General features: G+C 47.2%; 2 protein-coding genes across 2 annotated transcripts; both read right to left on the minus strand.

Moving 5' to 3' along the window:
* Positions 1-652: 652 nt before the first annotated feature.
* foxk2b (forkhead box K2b) lies at positions 653-9749 on the minus strand. The gene is made up of 9 exons (XM_029159505.3): positions 9248-9749; positions 5473-5667; positions 4613-4766; positions 3770-3916; positions 3500-3693; positions 3213-3406; positions 2527-2775; positions 2247-2447; positions 653-2148 (listed from the first exon to the last, which is right to left on the minus strand). The coding sequence occupies exons 1-9, from the start codon at positions 9538-9540 to the stop codon at positions 1937-1939; spliced, it is 1839 nt and encodes a 612-aa protein (XP_029015338.1). The 5' UTR covers positions 9541-9749; the 3' UTR covers positions 653-1936.
* A 1770-nt stretch (positions 9750-11519) lies between these two features.
* Positions 11520-18690, minus strand: LOC114860566 (phosphoinositide-interacting protein-like). The gene is made up of 2 exons (XM_029159241.3): positions 17903-18690; positions 11520-17633 (listed from the first exon to the last, which is right to left on the minus strand). Exon 2 carries the CDS (start codon positions 17618-17620, stop codon positions 17213-17215), a length of 408 nt encoding a protein of 135 aa, XP_029015074.1. The 5' UTR covers positions 17621-17633; positions 17903-18690; the 3' UTR covers positions 11520-17212.
* Positions 18691-20488: the final 1798 nt, after the last annotated feature.

The raw sequence follows: 20488 nt of genomic DNA on the forward strand, positions 1-20488 counted from the left end.
AACAACGCGTCAGTGTAACACTGTGAAACGGTCAGACTGGCTTGTGCTTCTTTCACCTTTCACGCTGTTCTTTATGAAGGAATAATTACATCCACACACATTTGAGTTTTGCACTGCAGCACTGGAACAACCTGCTGTAAAGTCAGATTTCTTATTAATTTAGTTAATAATTAGTTAGTAATTATAATTAATAATATCAAGTTAATTAATTAACCTTAGAGACAACAACTGTTTATCTTTTTCCTTAGACACACAGACAATTCAGGTCCAGAAAAAAACATATATCTTAATTTTTGTATGAGCTAAGCTTTTCAACATTAGCACGTTGTTGAACTGATCTGTTTTTAATCTCTTTTTTTGCTGTTTGTGTCAAATGATTAGTATTATTCCAACAATATATAATTATGTAATTTAAATTTGATTCGCTCATTGCTTGTACTTCCAAGACATTGAAGGGCTTGTAAAGAACCGGCCACCTTGTACTGAAACAAGCCGTGATCTAACTTAACCTGTTGCTTTTCTAAAAAGGTGCCATTTTAAAGAACCACATACCGCCCCCTTGTGGTAGTAACTGTCTTACTACTACTGCGTTAATGATTTATTCAGGATCAGCTGTGATTCTGGCTTAGGAGCAGAAAATAAATGCAGAAAAGGGCTTTAAATTAATTTATTAAAAAAAGCATTTCTCCACTGAAGCAGAACATCAATTTTTTTTTCTTACTGTTGGAACGTGTACAATCAAAAACAGACTCGCCAGGTCACAAGTTAAGCGAAAGGGAGGTGGGGGTGGGGAGGGTCTGCCAGCATCACAATGTCAACACAGCTGGAAGGGAGAAAGAGTAAGTGTGTGGGAACAAAAGTTTAAAAATAAAATTAAAAAAACGGGGGAAATGAAAACACAAACATTTAGTCAAGTGCAAGTCTGGTCTGGACAAAGCAGGTCATCTTTCCTCTGATTTACAACTTCGGTTCTCGAATACATGCAAGGTCAACATCTGGAACTACACATGGAGATTCATATGCTTATATCGGTTATCTGTGCAAGTATTAAAATACGTAGGTATAATGAAGCAGTTTCGTATGGATATGTCCGAACAAGGGGAAAAGAAATGTTACAAAAACTATGACACTGTTTCACCAAACAAAAAGGTCCACGTAAAAAAAGTGAGATTTCTAACTTAGTTACCAAAATGTCACTGACCTCAACATTTTGTACGCTTTCTTTCATTAAATTATTACTTATCTAAAGAAGTGAAAATACATAAAAGAATCCTATGCTCCACATTTTGAACAACAAAATACTGCATATCTACGTACAGCTGCGATAAGGGAGGGTCAGTATTGTGAGAGGCTAGCTGCCAGAGTTCCAGGAATATTGGCTCCACGTTGATCCCTTTCAATGTTTTGACCGTAATTATTTTCAACCATTTGCTCGTTAAACTCGTGGCTCAGTCGGTCACTTTGTCAAGAGCTGTCCCGACGGATCCAGTGAGGATGTTGTCTGCTGGCTGCTGGAGTCTCCTGTCTGCTCCGAGGTAGAAAGGTGGCGTCCAGCCCGAGCTGAGTCGGGACCTCGCTTCACTGGACCATGAGGTCAAAGGTCAGTTCTTAAGGGTTAATAGTTGTTAAGGCTTCCTGTGGTCTTGGTTAGTCACTCTCCTGTTTCAGTGGCTCACAGGGGACACCTTAAGAGTTCATCTCGTTTCTTCTATATTTTGTTCTCAACCCACATTCCAGTCATTAAAGGGGTGGACTTTATTTTTTTCTTTTGACGCTCTAGATTTGATAAACCAAACAGAAAATGAAAACTCTCCATTTGGCACCTTAGGAGTCAGTGGTAGAAGAAGGATAAACAAAAAAAAATGACAACGATGAGAGAGATAGAAACGTGTAGGACGTGAAGGTGGTGGGGCTGCGTGGTGAGTGGTCGTACAGACTAGTTGAGGTGGCCGTCTTGGTCGTTAGCTGCCGATGAGTCCGAGTCTGCCGGAGCGGCCGGAGTCGAGACCAGGGCCGCATCGTCCTCTGATTTCATGCGCTTGGTGTCTGGCTGTTCGCTGGCCAGCTGGTCTCCGTTCTGCCGCTTGGTGGGGAGGGAGGCCGAGACCGAGGCGTGGGCTGCCAGGAGGTGGAGGGGACTTGCCACGGCTGCAGGGTGACGGAAATAAGCAGAAATGACACGTCTGATTTCCTCGAGCTGCTTTGTGTGAAGCTTAACTGACTCTGACAGGCATCATGTGACCTACCTGAGCTGGCAGGACCCTGGATGGCAGTGGTGATGCTGTGGGTGCCGTTCTGTGTGATGGCCTTGACGGGCAGCTGGTGCTGGCCCAGTGGGGCCTGCTGCACTATGGTAACGGTCTGCAGAGGCGTCGCTGACTGGGAGCTCTGGATGATGCGACTGGAGCCGCCTATAGAGGTGATGGTGGGAACTGTCTCAACTTTGACTGAGAGTGGGGGACAAAAAAGCACCAGTTATTAAATGTTAATAATGCTAGTAGGGGAAATAAAGTGCCTCTGCCTCACCCTTGACTTCTGTGTGCTCTCCATTCTCCTGGGGCTCACTCTTGCTGATGACGGTGGCTGGCTGGGCGATGACTGTGGCTGTGCCGAGGGACCCTGCCGGGATCTGCTGCAGGACGTGGACAGTCTGGACAGCAGGCTGGGAGGTGCTGGTGCTCACTGGGGAGGCCATGGTATAGGTCACTGGTTTGATGGTTTGAGGTAACTGGCGCTGGACTGCTATGAGTACCGGCTGGTTGCTAAGAGGCGAGCCTGACACAGACAGAGGAAATGAATGTGTGAGAAAGAAGGAGAGCCTGTGTAACAGAGTTTGCATTCAAAAAGTAAAAACATTTAAAAAGGAGATTCAAGATTTTAATTAAATTATTGTCAAGGCTTTCCAATTAAATTGAGCCAGTACAATATAGTGGATGAAAGCTGTATATTAAAACACAGATTTGGCCAGAACCAAATTCAATATGGGCTGTAGCCAAAAGGTCCAACAAGAACACAACATTAAAGATCTTCTGTGGACGTCAGTGTTTTGCAGAGGTGGCACCAGTCAGGTCACAGAAATGCAAGTTCCCTGGAAAAATAACTGCTCTATTGAAACGTCCACATGTCTACAAGGTTGACTTTCATTTAAGGAACAGATGCTCAGACTGACTGAATCCACCTGCACACGTTCTGAAAGCTAAGCGAGGCTGTACCTGGTGTGTTTTGTGCAAAGCGTGCTTCCTGGATGACGGCCAGCTTAGGCTGCACCGTTGTGGTAGATGTCGGGGTGGGAGCTGAGGAAGTGTCCAACTCAAGGGGAACCGGGGAGCCCTCCCGTGATAGGCTGTCAGGGGTCTGGATGTCACTGGAGAGCACCCCAGAGTGATTGGGAGACGCTGGAGCACTCCTGTGGATGAAGAAATCAGGAAGGGTCAACAATAAGAAAGAGCAACTGGCTGCTGTATAATTCAAAAGGTGGAAAAGTGCAGTGAAGCCAGACCTGGAGGAGAGCGGTCCATGAGGGGTTCGGAAACAGGGGACGCCTCGGGGCCTTCGTTTCCTGAACGCCTGCTCGATGAGCTTGCCTTCCGAGGACGGGTCTATCCTCCAGAAGGAGCCTTTGCCAGGCTCCTCCTGTGACCGCGCCACTTTGATGAAGTAACGGTTCAGAGACAGGTTGTGACGGATGGAGTTCTGCAACAGAGGCCCAGTGGCGTTTGTTGAATATGAATTCGTTGACTTTAGCAGAGAGACTTGAGGCTGAACCAACCTGCCAGCCCTTGTCTGCGGTCCTGTAGTATGGGTAGTTCTTTGTGATGTGATTGTAGATGCCGTTTAGTGTGAGCTGCTTGTCCGGAGCCAGAGTTATAGCCTGGACTATCAGCTGTGCATAGGAGTACGGAGGTTTAGAGTCATCCTGTGGAGCAGACGACAACAAAGTCAATTAAAATGATCACAACGCACAGTTACTGTCCGTCACATGTCTAACAGAGGGAGGAAAGGCGTGTATAACAACCAGGACAGATATTTATAGGCAAGTTATGAGCAAATCCTCCTGGAGATTCTTTGATCTTTTAGCCGTGCACACTTGGCTTTTTTTAGTATCAGAATATAACAAATCACTCGAAAAGTCAGTGCTTTGATGTGCACAACAACAAAGTCCTGATGCCACAACAGCTCATTTTATAAGTGAAATACAGCCAGTGTGTATTTGAGTTACGGAGCCACCTTTAGTTTGCAGCACATCAGTAGATTCATGGTTCACAGGATAGAACTGGATATTGAGACCTATTTAGACATCTACAAGCACCTTGTGTTGGACTGTGGAGTGACTTGATTAAAAGGAGGCATAGTTCCTTACCATGCATTTACACAGCACACAACTCTGCCTTCTTCAAGGACAACTGAGGAAAGTGGGCATTTCTAAATTCCTATCCCCTATTTACAGAAACCATGACTCCTATTCGCATTAGACAGGAAGAAACTTTGAGGAAGTTTAACGAATAAAAGAAAGAACTGGCTTAAAAACATTATGAAAAGAGATCTGATTGTTGAGCCGCGATTAGAGAGTCACTACCTATAGGAAGTACAGTTGTTTTGAGAGTGTTCTCACCTTGGGACTGTCCCCTTCAGAGGCTTCTTTATCGTTCTCGGGCTGGGAGTTGTCGTTTATGAGCTGCAGCTCTGCAGAGCTGACCATCCGTCCGCCCATCCTGTAGCCTGAGGAGCCCGCACCTCGTGGGCTGGAGGGGCACGAGTTAGCAGCACTGCATGAAAACAACAGGAGCGTCAGCTGCCAAGAAACCGTACTGTACTGTAAAACAGCCATTGGTTGGTAACGATCTCAAGCCTACAGTGGTGGCCTAGCTCATCCGCAGTCTGTGCTGCAGTGGCACACCTCTGGCCAACATCTATGCTAATGGCGTTACACCCCAGACTGCCTGTGAACACTGCAGCGACTCCAGCCGCCATCACTGGCCTAAAACAACCATAACAGACACACCAGTCTAATTCAGTAAACAGACTGAACAGCTGGGGGACATGAAGCTTAATGCAAAGTATAACTTCCATATTTAATGTCTAGTTCAGATCTCCGGGGACTCCAGTGAGATGCTGACAAACACCCCCCTAAAAACCCAGAGACGTCCAGCAGCTGCTGCCACCATCATTATTTTATCTACTGGATGTAAACACAGTCCCGTCACAGCCATCAAGTGAGGGGTGTGAGGGTTGTAGCCACAGAACAGCCTCTCTGTCTGAGCCGTGCAGTGAATGAAGCTTGTCACTACACAGGGCACACACCAAGGTCAGCAGACAGCAGTGGACCTGGAGTTTTTAGTCAATGCTGAACTGAAAACTAAAAATAACAGCCAGCTGTCTGATGGAATTAGAATTTTACCTGCGTCTATAAAAACATACATGTAGCACCTTATTCTGAAACAATGAAACATGCAGCTTGTCCAGTGCTGTTACCTAATGGTGCCAGTGGGCGATGGCAGGGGGCTCATTAGGTGAGCGATGTTGTCTGGAATGTTGATGGTCAGGGGGGAGATCTGTGGCTGCACTGGTTTCACTGGGGACTCTGGAGCTTCGCGCTTTACTTTCTTCCCACTCGACAGGGCTGTGAACGTGATCTTGATGTTCGTGCTGGGGAACCTGAACGTGCACCTGCAGAGGAAGACGGAGGTGAAAAGGGCTGTAGCCAAACTAAAGAGCAGAGTGGATAAAAACACAATTATTGGTGATGACGCCACAGAGAGCTCAGTCGACAGCTGGGACAGACGGCTTTCTGAGGTTATTGGAGTTGCTGCATCTAAATAAATAGACAATGGAGTTGGTAAATATTCATCTCAACAGTGATGCAATGCGTTTTAAATACAATGCGTTTTAAATGCCAACACTTGCACAATTGCATGTGCTCACAGAATAAACTCTGACAACTTGGATTTAAGGAGTGTCCCACCGACCACACGTCTCCACATTATATCAGCTCAGCGCAGAAAACAGGTCGAGGACTCGTTCCATTTTCTTTTAAACCACCTCAGTGAAGCGAGGCTGCCCTTAAAACTGGAATGTGGCGTCTGTGTCTTTAAAAAAGGTGCATCTACCACTAATGCACAACAGGAACACATGGAAACCTGTGGGCAGACGGTGAGAGAGTGGTTTGAATACGGACTAACAGCAGCAGAACACAGAATCTGGAGTACGTGGCGACAGCTCAAACACAAGCGCCACTGTATTTACACAAGGCTCTGTTTTCTTTACTCCCCTGACGGGAAACAAGCAGCTCCAACGCATGGAAACCTGCTCAAGTCACTGGCTGAACCTTTTGCTGGGTCCCAACAGAGCCTGTTTCTGCTGGGAGAACTGGATCCTCGTCACCTACATCTCAAATTAGCTCTGGTGCTTGAGGAGGAAGCGCTTCCTGCGCACAGACTGGTGAGGGGAGGCACCTTCATTATGCATGTGCCCTCGGAGCAGCCTTTCAGGAAGAACAGACACTCCTCTCTGCAGCCATCAGTCATACTAATTAAAGCTAAATACATCTTTTTGATTTTTCCATTTCATTGTCAGCAAGTTTCACTCCACATGTTCACATGTCACATTTTCTTCTAAGCCCAGAATTCTAGGAAGCAGCCAATTTTTGACTTGAACCAAAATGTGAAACTGAATGTTTTCCTGTGTCCTAATTCACTGTAATAGCAAAGCGAGTGTCTCTGGGTTTGGAACTATTGGCCAAACTTTTTCATCCCGCACTGTTGGCACAGATCAGACGCTGTTGGCGGCCTTTCAGCTAATTGAGCATGCTGAACCGGCAGCGGGCCCCGCCGGTGAGAGACGAGACGAGCAGAGAGGCCTCAAGAAGCGCAGAGACTGAAGCGTCTTCCCATTGTTCGCTCCCACTGCACCGGAATATTCCAGAAGCAGCGGACGAGACGACGCGTCCCTGTGGCAGCGCCGGAGTGAGATGGTGGCGTAAATAAGGGCGAGCGGACACATTTACAGCCGCTGGCTGGTGGCTGCAGCCGCTACCGGGCGTTTAGATGCCATATTCTGCCCATATGACACAACCACCTGCCGCCTCGCTGCTTACTCAGTAATGATGGTTTGAATTGCCTCGGCCCCAACACCAGAACTCTATTATATTAATTTTTCAGGCCTTCAGAATCAAAGTAGCATCTGCGCTTGCCAGGCATTCTGGTTTATTCTAACGAAACTCCGAAAGCACTGCACCTAATTCACAGATGAAAGGCTTTTCTCTGTTCTCCTCGCTCATATATTCACACAAACCCGTTTATCAGCCTCATTTCTCACCACACACACCCAGTTGCTAAGCTGCTACAGTTTGAGGATCCCGACTAACAGAGCTCATTCCAGTGAGAACTTTGGCTTCTCCCCTACCCACACTGTGAAGAAGAATGTAAACAAAAGGAGACAGTGAGACAGGAAGAGCACCAAGAATTTGTGGGTGTGGGAGAGGGAGTGAGGACGGGCAGTGGAAGGCAGATCGTTTTTGTATGGCCTGTTTACATCACCAGAGAGGAATCCCTGGAATACGACCAGATACGACCATCTTGTCCCCGGGGCCAGAGATCTGCAAGTTCTCTCATGCCGTCAATCTGCACCCGCTTAATCACCGACAGGGAGGTGTTTGAATGTTTTCTGGAACTCAATGACTGCAGCCATGCTATGCTAGGTAAGCGTTTAGTCATAGACATGAATGGAGTACACGCACAGCCTTTGATTAAAAGCACTTAATCGGCAAGCGGCCTCGATCAATCCCAGAACCTGAAAGCTTTACTGCTGCTTCTTGGAGTTAGTACATGTATGACTTTGCCAAACAACACTGAGGAAATCGTCCCGAGCAATTTAGCGCACGTGACTCGAGGAAAATATGCGAGCGCGGAGGGGAAAAAATTAAAATTGCATCAAGTCAAAACAGGCTCCTGTTTTGTGCAGAACAAAAACATGTTTCTCTTGTATGTTGCACAACAGCCGAGAGCAGAGGGGGAAGTTCTGCCAGTGCTTGAACCTTTTAGGTTTGTCTACAGTTCAGGTCACTTCAGTAAACAACCTGCAAACCCAACACAAATCTGCTCAGTCAGCAAGCGGTTTGGTTCATCCACAACCAGGGTCCTTTTCGGTTCGGAGTTTCATTTCTACGTATGACCTTTCTTGCTTTATAGCACTAATAGTGAAACCCAGATATGTGGTTTCCATGTGTGTTTGATAAATGGCCTCAAACATTAAAATCATTAGCAGATGTGTTGTATTTTGGACAACATACTTATAACAGAACACATTCAAAATGTCAGTCAGAGAAAACACAAGACAAATCACTGTCCAGTCCCACCTTTAGAAAACGTGCCGTCACAGTTAACTGATAAACAAACGTGTTGACTGGTTCCTCTTGAAGAAATCATACCACGTTATTAATCAAACTGGGCCGACTTCCAATCCAAGCAGCACGTATCTACTGGAACATAAACACCCAGTGTGCCAACCCATTCATGCAATGACGTGTAGATCAGGGCCAGAGATCACGCGTCCCCTCTCCCAGAGATGAACTATGACACGTTTCAGGCTGCAACCTGCTCAGCTCAAGTTGGGACTAAACTCCAAAATCTAAAATGTGACACATCAGACTGGTTAATGTTAAGGTTTGGAATGGCTGAAGGGCTGCGGCGGACCGACCGAAGGCCAAAGGTCCGGCCGAGCGAGCGAGCAGGGCGGGGGCTGGTTTGTTTACGTTCAGGGGTCGAGGGGAGCTTCATTCAAACCACAGCTCACCGCCCGTAAACATGTTTGTATGCCCACAAACACGCGTGTTTACGCCATCACGGGCTCCACGCTACCGACTTTAGGGGCGTCCACGTGATAGAAAACACCGCCACTAGTCAATGTCAACAACGGCGTCCGCGTTGCCGAGAGCGACCTCGATAAACCGCGGCCGACCGACTCCAACAAAGACACGGAGGAATGCGGCCGAGGGCGACGTGAACCGCGGAGAGGGGGGGGGGGGTCGAGAAACGAAGCCGGGCGGCTAATTAACACGGTTGCTAACAGAAAAGTCAACAAAGAAAAAGAGGCTTAGCGAACAGGATGCGGAGATGTTGCTAACATGCTAAACACGTGGTGCTCTCGACCCTGCTAGCCACTATAAAGCAGATGTTGTTCGCGGTTACCGTGGGCCGATTGAACACCAGTACAAGCGGGCACATGTTGAGCAAAAGGGGGGGCAACTTACATCCGTGGTAGCTGCAGAGGAGGGGCGCCCCGCCTGAGGAACACGCCGTCTACAAACACCCCGTTTTTACCCAGGCACCTCAGGTAGAAATCTCCGCTGCCGGTGCAGTCGTCGCTGGCGGTGAATATCTCCAGATGCCGCCGCGAGATGAAGCTCGAGTGGCCCATGCTCACGTCCACGGAGCCCTGGGACGAGTTCCGGCCGATGGTCACCGAGCGCTTTTTCATCATGTATTCGAACTCACGGCCCTCGAGCCGGGCAACCGGCCCAGACGATGCGCTCACCACTGCCATGTTTGGGTTCGTGTAGACGCCGAATGCGGGGACAAATAAAACGCCGGTGTAATGACGCCCGACTGTGGTGGCTCAGAGGCGTGTAAATAGAACAAATCTACGAAAGGGGCATCAAATTCAAAACAGGATTTTAGAGGGGAACATGCGAGGCCAGGGACAGCGGCTCCGACCCACCGCTGAGAGAAAGGGTAGCAGAAAGATCCAACCAAACACGCAAGAGGCGGATATGACTTTACTGACAGCGCGCTGCGCCAATGACAATCAAGGAAGCGGAAGCAGCTCCGCCCCTGCGACCAATCGCACTCGAGAACTAATCCAAAGACTCGTCAAGGTCGGTTGGTGTGTAGCGCGTACGCGCATATGCTGATGGGTAGGAAGTAAAAAAGGGGGCAGCGTGTGTACCCGACAGGAAAGAAACGGGTCAACGGGCTGTTACACGTGCTGCCGGCCGCGTTAATCACTACAACGAATCCTGGTCGATAATCTATGATCGGGCGTCGGACACAGATCGGTGCCACCTATGTTTCGTGCATCCAAATCACACATCAACCACGTGTTTTGATGCGGCGTGTAACATTCGGACCCGCTGAAGCTCCACGTCGCAGCAGTGCATTGTGGTCCTCCCCTCCACTATATAATCCATGCCTGGCTTTGCGTGGCGCCCTCTTTGCAGCGCCCTGTCCTGTCACTCTGTAACGACTAGTCATACGGTCCTTTGAACTACCTTGTTAACGCTCTATGATCACTATAAACAAATGCTGTTGCCTACACGGACAGACACGCCTGCATTTGGTCAGGCCGCCGGTTTGCAACCCTGCGCTGCTCTGTTAGCATGACTTGCTATCATCAGGGTGAGTGACCCTGCCATCTGTAGGACACTTGTTTGTAAACACCGAGGAACTAACTGTTGGGGAAGTCACTCAGGTGCGTGAGCACGTGGGCGCACGCACCCACTCAAGGGTACTTTAGATGAAACCACCCCTGTCAAAGAGTTGGGTGACAGTAAGACATCTAGTGTAATGCTTACACTTGAATGCAATGAAGAGGTCAAACTAAGGTCAACTAACATAAAATCAAAATGAAGTAAATCTTTATGAAGACTTATTATGATGATGGAGGAATAATTAGAAAATGTTCATGAAGTGCACGCGTATTTATTTTTTGGGGGAATTTTGTTCCAGATAAATAAAAAGTAATTTTTCAAACATGTTATTATAAAATTAGTACAAGGAGCCCATATCCTTAATTCCTGCTACTTGTATAAGAATATTCTATTTGCTGTTCTTGACGACTTAAAAATTCTGATCCTTAATATAAGTAATATTGTATTGCAAAGGTCAAACAAACACATTTTCTTAAATTTGCATAAACTAAGCAAATAAAGATTATGGAAACAATATGAAAATGTTTGTAATAAAGTTTTATATTGCTTCGAATTGCTTAAAAACTGCTCATGTTATTGATCAATATCTGTTTATATTTTATGTTGAATTTACTGGTATACCCACATATCTCTCTCACACACACACACACACACACACACACACACACACACACACACACACACACACACACACACACACACACACACACACACACTAATAGTGATTTGTCAACAGCAATTGTACTTTCCCCAAAGAAGAAAAACACTGCATTAAAACAAACATAATTTGAAATTGACGAAGAAAAATGCCTGTGTGAGAAAATAAAGGATGAAACGGTAGTGTTGAAACGCCCTGCACCCAAATTAAGCCCTAACCTCCTCTCTCCCAGCCACTGGAGGGAGACATGCACCTTCCTAATCCTCCACGGATGACATCATGAACCCACCAGCCATTTTAAGCTTTTAGAATGAGGTAGCGTTCACCAAAGGAGCAGGATGTGCACAGTGTGATCGCTTCATCACCTGCCTGCAGACAAACTAAGCAGGGATTTGTCTTCTAACCCGTGGAGTGCAGATAATATCAACATGAGCCTCGTGATGGGCCTGAATTTTATTGAACAGTCACACACATAAGACTGATTGCTTTAAAGAAACAGTTTGACAGAATGTCTGATGTTGTATATTTTGCCTAATAGTATCAATCCAAATGATTTAATAGAGACATTTAAGAATCCTCATCTTCATCTGGAGTAATTGACTTTTCACTTGGAGAAGATCTTATTGTAACTAGAAAGATTAATTTTTTAGCAATGCGTCTTAATGTTGTAATTTGTGTATAAGTACATCTTATCTTATTACAGCAGAGGAGTAACCACCACAGTAGCGCTAATAGCCATTAACTATTAGTCAAAGCTCTCAAAAACCACAAATAACTTGGAACCTAATATAAGCTCTGCGTTACAAGCAGAGGAGATTTCACGAAATGCTGCTATTTGATCTGACCAGCGTGGATATTTCAGCCTTGTGTTCTTGCTGCTCTCATAGTAGACGCTCCTGTAATCTGCATCTCTCATGGGAAGCGCTATTATGCATTGATGAATGCAGTCGTGATTAAGATTATAATGACATCAAGCCATCAAGACAACTTGGGGGATTTCAGCATCGGAGAAGGCGGTGTCCTGTAGAGGAGGAGAGTGAAGGAGGAGGAGGAGGAGGAGGGTGGGGGTCTGAGCAGCAGGGAATCCATCTCTTTGCTGAGAGAGAGCCCCATTACGCCTCTCCTCTATTTCCTCTCTCAGGAGCAGGAACCAAATGGACACATTAATAACACTCTCCTTGTCTGAGGGAGATAATGGTGCCTTGAGTGCTGATTAAGGCTGGGAAGAATTGGAGGAGGAGCATCAGGTTCATTGTTCTTACTTGCTGTTGTTGTGAGCAAAGTGGAGCCCACATCCAGTGTGTTTTTAAGGGATCGCTGCTAATTGGCCGAACCCTCTTGCTCAGATAATTATACTTTGAAGCTGGAGTGCGCTGGCTCTGCGCACACTCAGCAGTTCATTGTCTTTGTCGGCGTCCGCATTGGGTGGATCTCCTTGGAATAACCCTGTGAACAAACCCCACGCGGCCTGTTTGGCTAGTTTGTCAGGACGAGCAGCCTCACAAGGAAAACAAGTGACATTTGAACGTGGTTTTAGTTTCCAGTTTTCGAACACGTCTCCATTCTACGTGAACATACGAGGACACACTGGGAAATAGAGCTTAAAATGTACATATGTGACAACTGTTTCATAAATAAGATGTGCAGCATCACCATCGTGACATTTCTCCTCCCTGTTAAAGTGCTCAGGAAAACATTTCCACTCCAACAAAGTTCAGGAATCATTCTGTCCATAAACAACATCACAAGTTGCTTTTTTTACAACAAAATAGGCAGACGTTCTCCAGGTCGTGTCTGGATTTGGATTCATCGCACATCCTTCAGTGAGGGGGTCACAGACTCTTCATCAGTGAAGCTACTGCCTCAGTCTGTCCAGGCTGGTCCCTCCTACGGCGACGGCTCTGCGGAGGTTCAGCACCTCGGCTGCGCTCTCATCCTTCAGTCCGTCCTCTCTTCCAGGTGCACTCATAGAATGTCATGTTTGGGCAGGTTGAGCTCCTCCTCAGACACCGTCAGGTTCCCCATGTACCAGAATATCCAGAAGACCAGGCTGAGGAAGATCAGCAGAGGCCCAGACAGCACGAAAAAGTCCCAGAAACTCAAAGGCGCGAAGATGCCCACGAAGAAGAGGACGAGGCCGACGACGTCCAGAATCACAGCCAGCGACACGAAGACGCTGGTGTACCTGCCTTCCTCCATGGCCCGGCGGCTGTCGTCCCAAGGTCTGACGGGCGTCACAGCTGATCTCACCAGAAAAGTGACATCCTGACTCTGACATCCTTCTTTTTCACTCACATCACGCCTCACATTTCGTTCATAGCACAACACGTAGTGGCAATACAGGTATGTGACAACGTCAACAGGTTCCGCTGCTTATTCACACCAGCTGAAACCTTCAGTCCACCTTCATTCCTCCACAGGGCCGACGGGTTTTCCGCCTTCGCTTGAATGTGACCCGGGGGACAGATTTATGTACATACATTTCCTAATCAGCAGCCTGTGACTCTGCGTTCATCCAGTGATGAGCTTTTGATCATTCAGTGGGGGACCCCTGATCTTTTTGATTAGCTAATGAAATCAACATGATTCAGACGCTGCGTCAGTGTGCTGCATCATTCATCAGACTGTAACAATGCTCCTCTTCACTCCGCTCCCACAGAGATTTAGCCCAGGAAACATATTTACCCTTTCTGTTTAGCTTGGGAGACGCTCTGCAGGGTGGGTACACCGCATCTAAGTGTTTGCTAAATATTTAATAATGTCCAGGCCATGCATCACTGCAGTATCGCTGCCTGTGGTGAAGTGGCTGTGACAAAGAGGAAATGCACGCCATGGAAACATTTGTGTGAGCACCTTGTTTGACCAGTCAAGCTGCCACTGTTTGTCTCGGCCGTGTGGCTTTCGTGTACTGACGGCAGGTGTTGGCTGCAGAGCGGGATTAGGCTTTAATTACTGTGACGCTGCCGTGAGTGCGACTCGAGAACGGTACCGAGCCCAGCGTGTGCTACTGTACGTCCAGCTACTATTACAGTTACAATTTATCATGACAGGAGTCGATACAAGCTGTTATTTAGTGTCCCAGGTCACATGTGACCCAGTGTTCAGAATGTTTCAGCTCTGTTTGACCAGCACGACGCCGCATGAAAACCAGTTTGACCAGTCACAGCAAATAAAAGAGCACATGACTTATTTACTGCTGGCAGCTACAATGTGTGAACAGGAAGTAAAAAGCAGAGCGCTGGTTGCTGCCGGTTGACAGTGTTTAGATTTCTGTATTTGCAGTTGTTGTGTATTATTATATTATGGTTGATTATCTGATATGATATAAGGAGGAAAATGTGTGCTGGTGCTGTATGATCCACACCTACCTCTGTGTATGAGGTACAATAAAAGAATAAAACAGTAAATCCAACTTTAAGAACTCTTTAACATGGGACTTTTCTAAAATTAGCCTCATTGTGAGGTTATAATTCAGGTGTTAAGCAGCTATTGGTTTACACATTTAAGCACATACTATGCTTTTAAATGTCAATGCAACATTGACTAAACACATAAACAATAAATTATCACGAAGTACCTGCCACAGATTAAACACGGAGCCTTAGATTCCGAGGCCTGGGGGAATTCAACCCGGCAGCATTTGTCACGCGGAGACGTAAAACTAACAAAAGGCTCACATTAACAGTTCAGTGAGAAGCACAGAGCCCAGTGACGCCGGGACAACTCCCCGAGGCGCTCCATGGAATAACTGGGCAATTTAGGAGCAAGACGTGAATCTCCTTAAAACAGCATCTCCACTTAAAATCAAATAAATATTCCCTTCATTGTCCTTTGGAGACATTCACCTCCACATAAACCACTTGAATATGTTGGTGCGATGTGAGCTTTAACCCACACAACAGCATCTTCATTACAAAAAGCAGGGGGGATTTCCAACAAGCTTGCAGAAATATTTGGAAAATCGTGGACATTAAAATAAAGTGCTACCGAAAACTGAACTTATTATGAAATGGAGTGTGAAGCGTTCAGGCAGTGTTTACACACTCAGAGTCACTTTCTGTTCATTAGAGCGTCTTTGCATATGAGTACTATTTGAATTCCTCCCATAATAGAGCCATCAGTGTCTCTCACATCGCGTGGCCTGGCTCCTCTTCCGTCTGCACCTTCTTCTCCACAGCTGGAGAGTCCGGGGAGTCCTCGTAGCCCTCGTTCTGGTAGGCCGTGGACCTGCCCCACGTCACCCTGCTGGCCTTGCGTGGAGCTGGGCTGATCTGGCTGTCGGTCCCATCCTCCGCGGGTTTGAGTCGCTCCTCGGCGTTCAGCTTCCGGCTCAGCCTCTCCGTCAACTTCCTCGCCAGCTTCACGACCACGCTGTCGCTCCTCCTCGGCCCGTAGTCGTCGGACGCCGGGACGTTCCACACGTACCACATGACCCAGAAGCCGAGGCTGATGAAGATGACCAGGGAGCCGGTGTAGATCAAGAAGTCGCCGTAGAACCGATCGCCGACGCGCACGTTGGCGAAAATCCCCACGAAGAGCAGGACCAAACCGGCGACGTCGAAGACGACGGCGAGCAGAAACACGGGCACGCAGCCGCCGATGCACGCGGGGAGAGCCATCTTCAGCATCCCAGCCAGTGTAACGGCGGGAGGACTCATCCCTCACCTGAGCAGAGGCAGCGCACCTGTGCGGCGACGCCCCGCCCCAAAGAGAAGACGCACAGCCGCACGCACGCGCGCAGACGTCTCCGACGGGCGCTTTGTTTGCGCTCTGCGCCTTGTTGTGCGCCAGAGTCCTCCTCAGCCCGCAGCACCTCATAGTCTGGTTGCCATCATGCAAATTTGAATTTGGAAGTCAAAGTGATGTTCACATGCTGCGCACGGAGCCAGCGCCCAGCGTCATCCTCCAGCAGGTTGTGTTACACGCAGGTATTACGTTTCCGCGCAAGCCTGTGATTACTGCTCAGTAACCTCAGCCTTCACACCTTGTTTTCTCACACTGAGTCATCTTCAGCAGCCGTGTTTCTGTGATTCCTCTCCTCCTAATTCATTTTTGGGCCATTAAATATCAGCGCCAGTTTCCCCAAACCCTAAAATGATGCATTCAGGTGTGCTGTGGCTTTTTAAATCCCAAAGATATTTTAGCAAAACTGTTAACAAATGAAGTGACGGTTCTGACACCTTGTGCAGAGTTTCTCAGGTGGAGTGATCAGACTTTATTAGATACACCTCTAAAATCCCAAACACAAACGCTGTCATTTCTGTCTTTATAAATTAAGAGATTACATTTCAAATGTATCAAGTGGCCAAAACATTAAAACCATCTAATAATTTAATGCCCAGTCCAATAGGGAACTCAGTGGATTTAAATGATCATCTTGAATTTCTTTGCTCACAAAATTATGCATTAGGGTTCTTACTTGATGCGATTATGAAAGGATGTGAGTCCACAGAAGTTCAAATCAAGAAAAGCAACAACCTCATAAAAGTTATGAAACTAGGATTAAAGCTCTTCCTCTCAAGCGTAGCAGGAGAGTCAGGATTTAAACCAATGCTTTTCCACAGGTTAGGACTAAGAAATATCACATCCAATATGAATTCCACATCTAAAAGTGTTCAGTAAACATTTAAATCTTATGAAAATCCACTTCCGCTCGCACTAGTCAAATTCTTTCCATTTACATTTGAGGGCAAAATCGCTCCCATTCAAAGTTGTTCTCCTCCCAGTGACTCCACACTACAACTGGACACAGTAAACTGGGAAGTGGCATTTCTCAGCTCTCACAAGCTTTAAATATTCATGCACGGCACCGCGCAGCCTCAGGAAGTCCCCCGTGTCCACTCTTGGCTCTTAAACATTCATAAAAGACAATTTGATTTTCTGGGTCCTCTTTGCTTAATCGCGTGTGAATGTGGGACCAACTGCGTGTTGTGCAGCTCCCAGTCCGTGCGCTCTCTTCGTTTGTGACCGCCATGATTATCAATGCAAACATCGTCATGCACACTTCGGACTGACTTAAGGTGCTTAGTGTTGTCAGTCCTGGTAAATCAGACATGAACAGAAATGTCACCAAGTTCAGTTTTGTAACGACCAGTTCAATCCAGTGTTCCGCTCGGAACCACATCCAGGCATCACAGGTTGAACACCGGAGGCCTGTAGTAACTGGGGGGCTTCTTGGTGTTCGCCCACTTCCTGTTCTCCTTTGTGATCGGGATCAGAACCACACCCACTACGAACACCATCAGTCCGATGGACAGCAGAGCCGGTCCCAGGATGTTGGTGACCTTTCTGCAGTGGCCCGCGAAGTACAGGCCGCTTATGATGATGCCGCACGCCAGGAAGCTGCCGCCCGTGGACATGAAGTGGACCGGGAACCAGAAGACGTCGCATTTCTTGCCGGAGGTCTTGGCGGTCCAGAGGGACTCGCTGCGGGAGAGGCTGAACACGGTGCTCTCCGTGCGGCTCGGGGGCGTCAGCTGGTCCTTGGACTCGGAGAGGGTGCACTGGCCCAGGGGGATGTTTTCTGGGTGGCCCGGCATGACCTGGACGACACTGTGGATGAAGAAGCAGGACTGCATCTAACAGGAGCCGCTTACTTCCCACCCGTCCCTACAGTAATGCAATCAGGAAGCTGAGATAATAACAATAATAAATGTTATAACAATACATTCATTCTTAAAGTTGTGCCTTTGACCCAAAGAATAACACATTTGCCATCTAGCATCGTCAGAGACACATATGCTGTCGCTGTTTGCTCATTTCACCACAGAAAAGCAGCTCGAACTGGCAAACAGGAAGAAAACGGGCGGACAAACACGTACCTTCACCGCCTGGATCAAGTTTCTGTTTGTGTCTTTGAAGACTCGCCGACCAGTTTAAAGCTCCTAACTGTCAGAAGGCATCCGGAAACCCGAGGTCGGAGCTGAGATTTCGGCCCACGGTCTGACCAGCGAGACCAGTAACGCGCTGCTGCTCCAGATTCCCACTGAGCCTGCATCTGCCCACCCTCCCGAGCTGTATCTCCACCTCCTTAAAGAGGATCCTGTGACCGTCATCCCCTTAACCATCATCTCCCATCACAGCCAGTCGGCGGTGGTGTTGCATCCAGGACGAGGAGGATGCCTTCCAGCCCCCGGGGGACGCCCCGAGACCCCAGACCACCCAGTCCCAGTCTCCATCGGGTTGCAAAGCGGTTTCAAATAAACTTTCAAAAAAAAAAAAAAAGCTCGGGTGTCGCTTTGTGTTTAAAATTGTCTAAAATTCCCCAGCTGCTGGACAATAGGAGGAAAATATGTGCCTCAATCACACAGAAAGAGGAGCAGGGCAGGGCAGCGAGTAGGAAATGGCTTTGTGTAGCTGGATTGATGTAGTGAGTAATCACCCATGCAGAGACTTTCCAATACGGCCTGATATGTTGGCACCGTATTGATCCTAAAGTGCCCTGGAGCAATTATGTGCAAGTTGTAGTTTTGTCTGCTGAACACGGGGTCGATGGACAGAATCGTATGGAATTTTTGATGGAAATTTGGATTCGTTCAGCGTCTTGTTTTCCGCCCTGCTCCAGATGTGCAGACCGTGAGGATGCTGCTGCTGCAACGTGACACCCTGCTGCCGCCGAGCAGCCCCGCTGGTGTGTCTTTGCTGTGTGAGCTGGTTCAGAACAGCGTCCCAGACCTCGGGGAGCTCCTCAGATGCCACGATGCTCCCTCAGCCTCGCCAAACGCCCAGCCTCCAGCTCGTGACATGACTCCTGTCGCCAGTGTACCACCCTGTGGTGCAGCGCGCATACGGTGAAACGCGCCGGCACGTTGCAATGAGCCGCACAATCCGGCAGAGGGCAGTATGGGTCCGCGCAACCGCTTGTGTGAGCAAACGCCTGGATCCAGTTTTGCTGTATCATTAAGTTTTTGTGTAATATTTTAAACCGGGATTAGTTAATTAATCCGTGATTTTGGTAATTTGGTAATTACCTCACCTCCAGTTCATACCGATGCTCCTTACGGATCAGAGTCTTTCATTTGCAGCTGCATGTGAGAAATTAATTATCCATTCCGTGTAATATGCTGCCATATCTTGTGATTATGACGCCTAATTTTCTTTAATGGTCCGTTTAAGTGTGCTGCTTTCCCTTCACTCCATCATAGTCGTCTGTGGGCACTTTGCGCTGCAGAGGAAACCCATTAAAGGATGAGGTGGAGCTGCAGATCTCCACTGTGTTTGATCCAAGTTACACAAAGTTGGTCCAAATGGTGGAAACCAGTAAATAGAGATAAAGTCCGCTAAGCAATTCAGGAGCACACATGAGGTACTTGCTCCATGATTGATGTGACTGATATGAAATGACAATTAACAATAAATGAAGAAGTTAATGGACAAATGTCAACAGTTAAAGCAATCAACCTCTTTCAGTCATGTTCAGTTGAATTCCTGTTTGCAGTATTTATAATAACTTAATTAATTAATTATATTTATTTATTTAATTATTAATAGTTTTAATGATGTGCTCTGTGAGACAAAATAACGAAATTGAATTTAATTTCTGTGGTTATTAAACAGTCTGACTCACCTCATTTAGTTGGTTGACGTCATTGACCATATAGTCACTTACCAGAATCACACTGAAAACAACATATAAAGCCAATTAAAGTCTAATGTAGCAGTTTAATATACATGTAATTATATCGCTGCTGGATGACAACTTGGTGTTAAAAGTTCAAAGTTGCGCCAGTAAATTGGTGAAGCGACCTGAAGCTATCGCTCTAATCCTGTCTGATAGTAAAACCATAGCGGCCTGCCAGGGATTAGAGCTAATAAGGCCGGTCCTGAGCCGGCACGCTGGGCTCCTAAAACTGCATTCAAATGAACTGTGGACTTTGAGGTGCAGCGCACCCACACTGCGGTTAAAGCCACCAGAACTAAGATGCTCTAACAAGTCGGACTCTTGCAGTTTTTCTGAGGCCGTGGATTAAGCAGGAATACTTTTTGGCCAAATGAAGCCTTGCACAGAGCCTCGTTAACTCCTGAGCAAATATCAATGAAAGACGCGCAGCAGCTCATCTGCAGGATTTCACCCAAATCGCATTTCAGGTAATACGCCGCTGATTCATTGGCACGTGAGGCCTCTTCCTGTACAGGTGACGTCGGAATGCTGATGAATCTGCTTTGCATGTTTACAGCTTTTTGTCTGGAGGGAAAGGCAAACAGGTGAGGCCACACCTTTTATTTGACCTCAGGTAGTGCAGGTCTGTCGGTCGTTCTCTCAACTGCCCTCAAAACCCACATTTACCCATTTCATACATTTCTGCTTTGCGCCTTCATCTCCCAAACCACCTGTAGATTCTGCAAAAAAGGTTCTAGTGTCAAACGCCTTCTTTCTAATCAGCCTTTCGCTTTTATATCGTCAGCCT

Source organism: Betta splendens, chromosome 8, assembly GCF_900634795.4.
Source record: "Betta splendens chromosome 8, fBetSpl5.4, whole genome shotgun sequence".
NCBI lineage: Eukaryota > Metazoa > Chordata > Actinopteri > Anabantiformes > Osphronemidae > Betta > Betta splendens.